Here is an 8,724-nt window from a genome sequence, read left to right as displayed (position 1 = left end):
TGATATACCAGTTAAGGTTGTGATTGAATCCCTTGATATCTGGAACGAATAAAAGGTGATATATATGTATGGGCCCAATCACTTGCCATGTGGATCGTTTACTATTATATGACTTTAATAGATGCATATATTGTATGGTCACATGTGCGTTTGTTATCAACTTGCACTTTGGTTTTTGCAAGGTTGTTTGCTCAAATTATTAGAGCACAGTTCCAGATTATATATATTATGATAATTTATCTTGATAATGCTGGTTTAAATCCAAGTTGGTTTAGCAGAAATTGTATGCCTCCAATTATAGCTAAACCATTGGTTATGAGAAAAAAACTCCAAATAGAAATTTTGTATTAAGTATATTATTTAATATACAACAGCACTTGTACGCATCTAGCCAACAAGTTATGATAAATTCTCCCCATCACAATTTGTGACGACCCAAAGGGTCATCACTTGTTTTCTCTTTCATTCCGTGCTTTCGAGGCCTCGAAAACCTCATTTTTACTTGCCTCGATTTGCGTGCGCAGTCCGGGCGCGTAGCCGGAGAACTTAAATATGAATTCTGTGTAAAAATTGATAAATTTTGATATTAATATGATTAAAGTTGACTTTGGTCAATATTTTGGGTAAACGGACCTGGACCCGTAATTTGGCGGTCCCGGAGGGTCCGTAAAAAAATATGGGACTCGGACGTATGCCCGGAATCGAATTCCGAGGTCCCGAGCCCGAGGAATGAATTTTTGTGTGAAATTGTTTTCTGAAATTAATTAAGGAAAATGGAAAGGAAATTTGATCAAAAGACTGTGATATCGGGCTCGTATTTTGGTTCCGACGCCCGGTACAAGTCTTATATGCGATTTAAGCGCTTTCTGTAAAATTTGATTGAAATCGGACGTCGTTTGACGTGTTTCGGACTATAAGTTCCAAGTTTGAAAGTATATGAAATTTAGAAGAAAATCATGTGTTTTGAGGCTTGATTCTATGTATATGATGTTATTTTTGCGATTTGATCGCACGGATAAATCCGTAGGATGTTTTTGAGGTTGTGTGCATAATTGATTTGGAGCCCCGAGGGCTCGGGTGGGTTTTGGATAGGCATCGGATTGCATTCCTCATTTTTGTAATATCTGGTATTGTGGGCTTCTGTGGTTTTCGCAAATGCGAAGGGGGACTCGCAAAAGCGACCTCGCAAATGCGAACTCTGAGGTTGCAAATGCGGAGTTTGGGACCTGGGCATAGGATCGCAAATGCGATCTCCTTCCTCGCAAATGCGAACTGGGTCTGGTCGCAAATGCGACGCATTTGGTCGCAAATGCGAAAGACCCTGGACTGTTCATGTTCGCAAATGCGAATTTGTCTCGAATTTCCCAGTTCTGCTGGGTTCGCAATTGCGAACCCATGTTCGCAATTCCCATAACTGAGGCCTGCATTTTTCATACTTAGACGAATTTTTTCACCCCATTTCTTCATTCTTTCAACTCAAACACTCCATAGGCAATTTTCAAAGAAACCTATCTTCTCCAAATCATTTGTAAGTTAATTTTTACTCAACTTCTTCAATCTTCATCATCATTAAACATATTTTCATCTTAAAATCATAGATTTCCATCGGTCAAATGGGGATTTTGGGTAGAACCTAGGTTTTCTTAAAATTGGGGATTTGGACCACAAATTGAGGTCCGATTTCAAAACAAATCATAGATATGAACTCGTGGGGGAATGAGTAACCGGGTTTTGGTCCGAACCTCGAGTTTTGACCACGTGGGCCCGGGGGCATTTTGGGAATTTTTGAGTAAAACTTTGGGAAATTCATCTTCATGTATTCAAACTGATTCAATTAGCATTTATTAATACATTCGAGTAATTTGTGACTAGATTCGAGCGGGTTTGTGGTGAATTCGAGGGGTAAAGCTATTCTAGAGGCTTGAGTCGAGTTTGGAGCATTTGAGGTAAGTGTTTGATCTAACTTTGGCTTGAAGGAATAGGATTAGAGTGTTATTATTTGCTAATTGCTAAATGATCGAGTACGGTGTATAGGCATGGTGACGAGTATCTATACACCGGTGTCTAACATGACCGTGGGTCCTTGTATGTACTTATCCTGATATTGTTATGACTCTTCCATGTTAATTGATGAATTCAATGCAATGTGAAGAGTATGAGGACTAATTATGAACTGTAAATTCTTTGGAGCATTGGCTCGAACGATAAAAAGACTATTGAGTAAGAAATGAAAGAAATAGAATGGGATGTGAAAGTATTGTTGTGCTCCCTTGCCGGGATTTAGCTGTTAATTGTGTAATTCCCTTGCCGGGACATTTCTTATTATTTGTTTATCCCCTTGCCCCGTTTGGTTGTGATTACTGTTTGGGTGAGGAAGAGTGATAATGCACGAAGGGTCATTCCGTGCCATGTTTTGATTATATTTGCACGAAGGGTCATTCTGTGCCATGTTTTGATTATATTTGCACGAAGGGTCATTCCGTGCCGTGTTTTGATTATTTATGCACGAAGGGACATTCCGTGCTCTGATTTGATTATAATTGCACGAAGGATCATTCCGTGCCATGATATGAGAGTTATGTGAGGGAAAGCACGAAGGGTGATACCGTGCACTTTATTTGATTCCTTTTGGTGAGAATGAGAGTAAAAGCACGAAGGTTGGTGCCGTGCAACTATTGATTTTTTTTCTGCTCTCATATATTATTGTTATTGCCCTGTTTCTTACTTAAATTGTTGACTTTATATCCGGACTGTACTCCCCCATAGTATGTTTCCCTCCCTCTTAACTGTTTAATTTCTTTGTTTTTTTTCCTTTTATTGCATATATATATATATATATATATTGAACTGCATAGGTTGGTTTGGTAGTTCTGTCTAGCCTCGTCACTACTTCGCCGGGGTTAGGCCAGGCACTTTCCAGCACATGTGGTCGGTTGTGCTGATGCTACACTTCTGTGCTCTTTTGCACAGATCACGGTACCGGAGCAGCTTTTGGACCACTGCAGTAGGATATTGATCGGGAGCAGACTTCAGTCCAGGGACTTACGAGGTAGCCTAGCTGGCATTCGCAGGCCGGAGTCCCTTTCTATGTTTTCAGTTTATTTTCATTGTACCGAGACAGACATTTAGGCATTTTCTATTCAGACTTGTTGTAGTACTCTTTAGTAGTTCGTGAGATAGCGACACCAGTCTTGGGTAGAGAAATATTAAACTTCCGTATTTTGGATTTTCAGTTATTTATGTTTTTAAAAGACTTCCGCATTTATTTAAAGACTCGTTGTTTTATTATTGTTGTGTTGTTATCCGAAAATATTTAAATATTTGGCTTGCCTAGCTCCGTTAGAAGGCGCCATCACGACTCCAGATGGTGGGAAATCCGGGTCGTGACAAGTTGGTATCAGAGCTCTAGGTTACATAGGTCTCGCTACTCACGTACAAACTTGGTAGAGTCTGAGGGATCGGTACGGAGACGTCTGTATTTATCCCCCAGAGGCTACGGAGTTAGGAAAAATTTCACTTTTGTTCTTTCTTGTCGTGCGATTCTATTTCTCAAATACTGATTGTCCGTCTACTCTGTTCTTTCGCAGATGGCGAGAACACGTGCTTCCTCTTCTACCGCGCAGCAGCCCGAGCCCCCAGCAGCAGCTCCTGCGAGGGGCAGAGGCCGAGGCCGTGCCAGAGGCCGAGGCCGGGGTAGAGCTCCCGAGCAGCAGTCCCAGAGGTGGAGCCTCATGTTGATTATGATGAGGAGGCTCCCGCCCCAGCAGCTCCGGTGGGCCCAGCTCAGGTCCCGAGGGGTTCATAGCCACCCCAGTTCTTCAGGACGCTCTGGTCAGATTGGTAGGCTTTGTGGAGAGCGTCACTAGAGCGGGTTTGCTTCCAGTAGCACCAGCCACTTCTCAGGCTGGAGGAGGGGTTCAGACTCCTGCTACAAGTACTCCGGAGCAGGTAGCTCCCCAGGCTCAGGTTCCAGTGGTTCAGCCAGCTGTGGCAGTTCAGCCGGGTATTGTGACTCAGACCAGCAATGGAGCGGCTATGTCTTCGGATGCTTTGTGGAGACTTGATAGGTTCTCCAAGCTCTTCACCACCATATTCAGCGGTGCTTCTTCAGAGGATCCACAGGATTTCTTATTCAGCTGCCATGAGATCCTTAGGACTATGGGTATTGTGGAGACCAATGGGGTCGACTTCGCCACCTTTCGGCTTGCAGGATCCGTCAAGACTTGGTGGAGGGACTATGTTTATCTAGACCAGCAGGGTCGCCAGCATTGACATAGGATCAGTTTGCAGAGTTGTTTTTGGAGAATTTTCTCCCAGTTACTCAGCGAGAGGCTCTCCGCAGGCAGTTCGAGCGCCTCCAGAAGGGCTATGATAGTCACGCAGTATGAGACTCGGTTCATTGATTTGGCACGCCATGCTATTGTTATACTCCCCACAGAGCGAGAGAGGGTGCGGAGGTTTATTGATGGATTGATTCAGCCGATCCGTCTCCAGATGGCTATGGGAGCTGGTAGTGAGATTTCTTTTCAGGAGGCGGCCAATGCGGCCCGCAGAGTTGAGATGGCCCTTGCACGGGGAGGTGGTCATGTGTCGGATAAGAGGCCTCATCATTCTAGTAGGTTCAGTGGTACCTCGTCTGGAGGTAGGGATTCTTATGGTAGAGGCCATTCACCGGGCCCTTTCAGTCAGCACTTCAGGTCTCTCATGGTACTCCAGGCGGTGGTGGTTCTCAGCAGCATTATTCTGATCAGCAGCCCATCAGTGCACCGCCACTTTAGAGCTTCCGGGGAGGACATACAGGTCGTCAGGGCCAGCAGTCTCAGCAGCCGAGGGCTTGTTATGGTTGTGGTGACCCGAGTCACATTGTCAGATTTTGCCCTCGAGCCTTGGGTAGTTCTTAGCAGCAGGGTCCTTGCCCCATGATTCAGGCACCAGGTGATCCACAGCTTGCCCAGCCAGCTAGAGGCGGGGGTAGGGATCATAGAGGTGGAGGTAGAGACCGTAGAGGTGGAGCTCGGACCAGCAGAGGTAGGGGTCACCCAGTAGCCGATCATCCCAGAGACATGGTTCAGGGAGGTGGGGCCCAGCCCCGGTGTTATGCTTTGCCAGCCAGGCCAGAGGCTGAGTCTTCAGATGCTGTTATTACAGGTACTATTCTGGTCTGTGATAGGGATGCTTCCGTGCTATTTGACCCTGGGTCTACGTATTCATATGTGTCGTCCTATTTTGCACCCTACTTGACTATGCCTAGTGATGCTTTGGGTATTCCTGTATATGTATCTACACTGGTGGGTGATTNAAACATTCTATTTGCATGTGAGAGTACTGCCATATTATCATATTACAAGGCAGTTAATTGTTGATACTTATTTAAGTCATGCCAAGATAAGCAACTGATAAAGCAAGGGGCTCAACACACAACAGACGTGTGACTTGACTTTAAAGAGAAGATTCCAATAATACTGAAGATAATGTTGTTTGCTTATATCAATTGAAAGAAGGACTATCGAAGGAGACAAAATAAAGTAAATTCACCAAAGTTCTTCAACAAATTTGTTCAAGTGATAATTTGACAAACTTCTTCACAAGACATTGCGGATCTCAATATTAGAGAAGTTGTTATACAAGCTTGGAATTCGTCGTCTCCGAAGAATAAAGTGATGTTTTCATCAGGGGGAGGCAAATACGCGTTGTACTCTTTTTTCCTTAGCTAAGATTTTATCCCACTGGGTTTTTCTGGCAAGGTTTTTAATGAGGCAGCAAATAATGCGTATTACAAGATATGTGTACTCGTTTTCCTTCACTAAGATTTTTTCCCACAGGGTTTTTTCTTAGTAAGGTTTTAACGAGGCACATTATCTATAGACATCCAAGGGGGAGTATTATGAAATATTATTTTGTAGTGGATGTCTATAACTTCTAAAGAAGTTACTCCCACTACTTTTCTCCATTATGTAGATAACTCCCACTACTTCTCACCATTATAGTTGTAACTCCCACAACTCCATAACCTCCCCATGATCTTCCTCCATGATCTCAAATATTTAATTCATGTTTATGGCATTCTTTTGTATACCTCTATGCAATCCTATAAATAGAGGGTTTTGGCATCACATTGTATACACTTGAATACATAGAAGAAATAAGATTCTCTCCTCTCTTCCTCTCTACATTGTTGTCTATTTTATTGTTCTATATTGTTACTTTGAACTAAGTTTCGTAACAGGAATTAATGGGTATAAAGTGAGATTTTCCCAAAAAAATATACATATAGCTTGGTCGAATAAAGGGTATAGGGAAAGCTCTGGCCCACCTGCGGTACCTGAATCTCTTGTTAAAATAGCATGGGCTAGCCAGTTTTCGGACTGGTCATTCAAAAATAGTCTGCGTTTGCAAAGTCATTGAAAAATAGTCACTATTTTGCTGCAACAGAGATCGGTGCACCTGTATATGAACTTCTAGCATATTCTGCTGGAACTCCAACACGCGGAAAGTTCCAACATAGTATACTAGAGATTGGTGCACCTGTGTTTGAACTTCCAGCATATTATACTGAACTGCAGTATATTATACTTATGATGGAGTTCTAGTATACTTATGATGGAATTCCAGTATATTATGCTGGAATATTTTTCGCCGATTTTGAACAGTTTTTCGTTCAGAACTATCTTTACATGAAAAATGGCTAAATTTCAATTACTTTTGAAACTGTGGCTATTTTTGAATGACCACTTGTAAATCTAGCTATTTTTGAATCTCTCCTGAATCTCTTTGTTATCCTTTTTCTTTTTCGGTACATTGGAAATTTGAGGTAGGTCTTCACCATTTTACATGAAAGTAAATTCATTAAGCTAAAATTTACTCATGTTAGACAAAGAAAGTAATCAATAATTCAAATTACTTGGACAACATATATTCAGACCCACGCCAAATATTTTTGTATGAAGAAAGCAATAGTACCAAAAAAGAGACGGAGGAGACGTCAATAAAGTCAAATAGTAATGTTTAGCTCAACAATTTTCCATCTAGTTAAATCTATTCATGCATAATACACGCTAATATATATTAGCCTAAGTATTAATAAGAATAAGAACTTCATGCTGAAAGTTGTAAGCATTATTTTAACTACAGCTCGCCTCCCTAACATCAGAAGATGCAGCACAATGGGTTTTGGGACTGGGAGCTCTCATCCATGATCCAACGGGCAAGAATCTATACAGGAACCATTTATGGCATAATAGAACATTGAGGAGAAAGAAGGTTCAATTCGTTGTCGAATCATAGATATGATTATTGTATGAAACTGTGGTTAGCATGACCGCCGTGAAAAATGAAGAAATGAGTGTTTTGGAATGCAACCAATGACAACCGGGCAAAACTTAGACTGAGGGTCAAGTCACAAGAACCTTACAAGTATATTATCATACTAACACCTAATATATATACCCAACTCAACACTAACAATAAACATCATACAGGCAGCTTACTCAGTATAAGCTTTTAGCAAAGCAAAAAATTTCCATTGCAATGGCTAATATTCAAAATTTCAACTTCCCCTACTTCCCCCCATTCCCACCTCATAACTATCCATTTCCTCCCGCAACACCTCACCCTCCTCCACCAAGTGTGTCACCACCACCCCACCAACCTAATACACCTCCTTCACCTCCAAAAGTGGCACCACCACATCCACCAATTATGCCATCGCCACCGAAAGTGGCACCACCACATCCGCCGGTTACACCATCACCACCAAAAGTGGCACCACCACATCCACCAGTTACACCATCACCACCACATCATTATCCTAGTCCACCACCTCCAGCTGCAAAGCCACCAAGTCATTCAATACCACCTCCAACACCAATTAAGCCACCACCCCGTCCCTTCTATCCTCCACCTCCACCACACGTTGTTCCAACTCCACCCCCGCCTCCACCCGGACATCATTCTCATACCATCATCATTATATTCGTCTCGCTTGGTGGTCTATTCTTCCTGGCATTTCTCTCAGTTGCTCTGTGTTGCTTCCTTAAGAAGAGAAAGAAGAAAACCTCTCAGGAAATTGATATCGTGAAAGTGGATGAACATATGAAGGTCCACGAAAACATTGTAACCCGTCCAGATGGAACAAAAGCTGTCATTCTGACAATTGATGAAGATATACATATTGATGAAGAAATCATGAAAAAGGAAAAGGTGGAGAAGGGTTCACTAGGCCAATTGGGAGGCGAAAATCTTGAGGCTACAAGCACAACGGCATCATCTTCTAGTATCAATCAACACCACCATGACCATAAAGGCTGATAAGATTTGCAAAAGACAATCTTTATTCATATTTTTCTTTGTATCAATGACATAATAATAATCATCATATAAAAGATGAGGGCAAAATGTTAAAGGGACATTACCGAAAGAGTGTGCAAAAAAGTTAATCAACTTGATGTTTGTTAATAACCAAGTCATGCCTATAATTTCTTCAGACGTTTTTTCTTATATCTGGTGAATGTTGATGTATTTCTAGCCTTTGTGTATCCAACCCTTCATCCTCATTGTGAACTGTTTACTAAGAAACTTTAATAACTACGATATAATCTGATTTAGACAGCTCCACTATGACTCCAAAGACATTCAGCAATCGAAAGGAAACAGAAAACAGATAAAGGAAGCACACAGAAATGACAAGAACAAATAATATACTACTCCCTCGTTCCTATCAATTAG

At 41.9% G+C, this 8,724-nt stretch overlaps 1 protein-coding gene across 1 annotated transcript; it reads left to right on the top strand.

Moving 5' to 3' along the window:
• The first annotated feature begins 7,527 nt into the window (after positions 1-7,527).
• Positions 7,528-8,307, top strand: LOC109208344 (pollen-specific leucine-rich repeat extensin-like protein 3). Its single transcript, XM_019371448.1, has one exon. The coding sequence runs from the start codon at positions 7,528-7,530 to the stop codon at positions 8,305-8,307; it is 780 nt and encodes a 259-aa protein (XP_019226993.1).
• Positions 8,308-8,724: the final 417 nt, after the last annotated feature.

The sequence above is a fragment of the Nicotiana attenuata genome, unplaced genomic scaffold (genome assembly GCF_001879085.1).
Source record: "Nicotiana attenuata strain UT unplaced genomic scaffold, NIATTr2, whole genome shotgun sequence".
Classification (NCBI taxonomy): domain Eukaryota; kingdom Viridiplantae; phylum Streptophyta; class Magnoliopsida; order Solanales; family Solanaceae; genus Nicotiana; species Nicotiana attenuata.
The sequence above is the reverse complement of the archived record's forward strand: the minus strand, read 5'-3'. Positions and strand labels throughout refer to the sequence as shown.

Bases quoted from the DNA above. Each gene is read 5' to 3' on its own strand.
- LOC109208344 (XM_019371448.1), top strand. From the start codon at position 7,528: ATGGCTAATATTCAAAATTTCAACTTCCCCTACTTCCCCCCATTCCCA.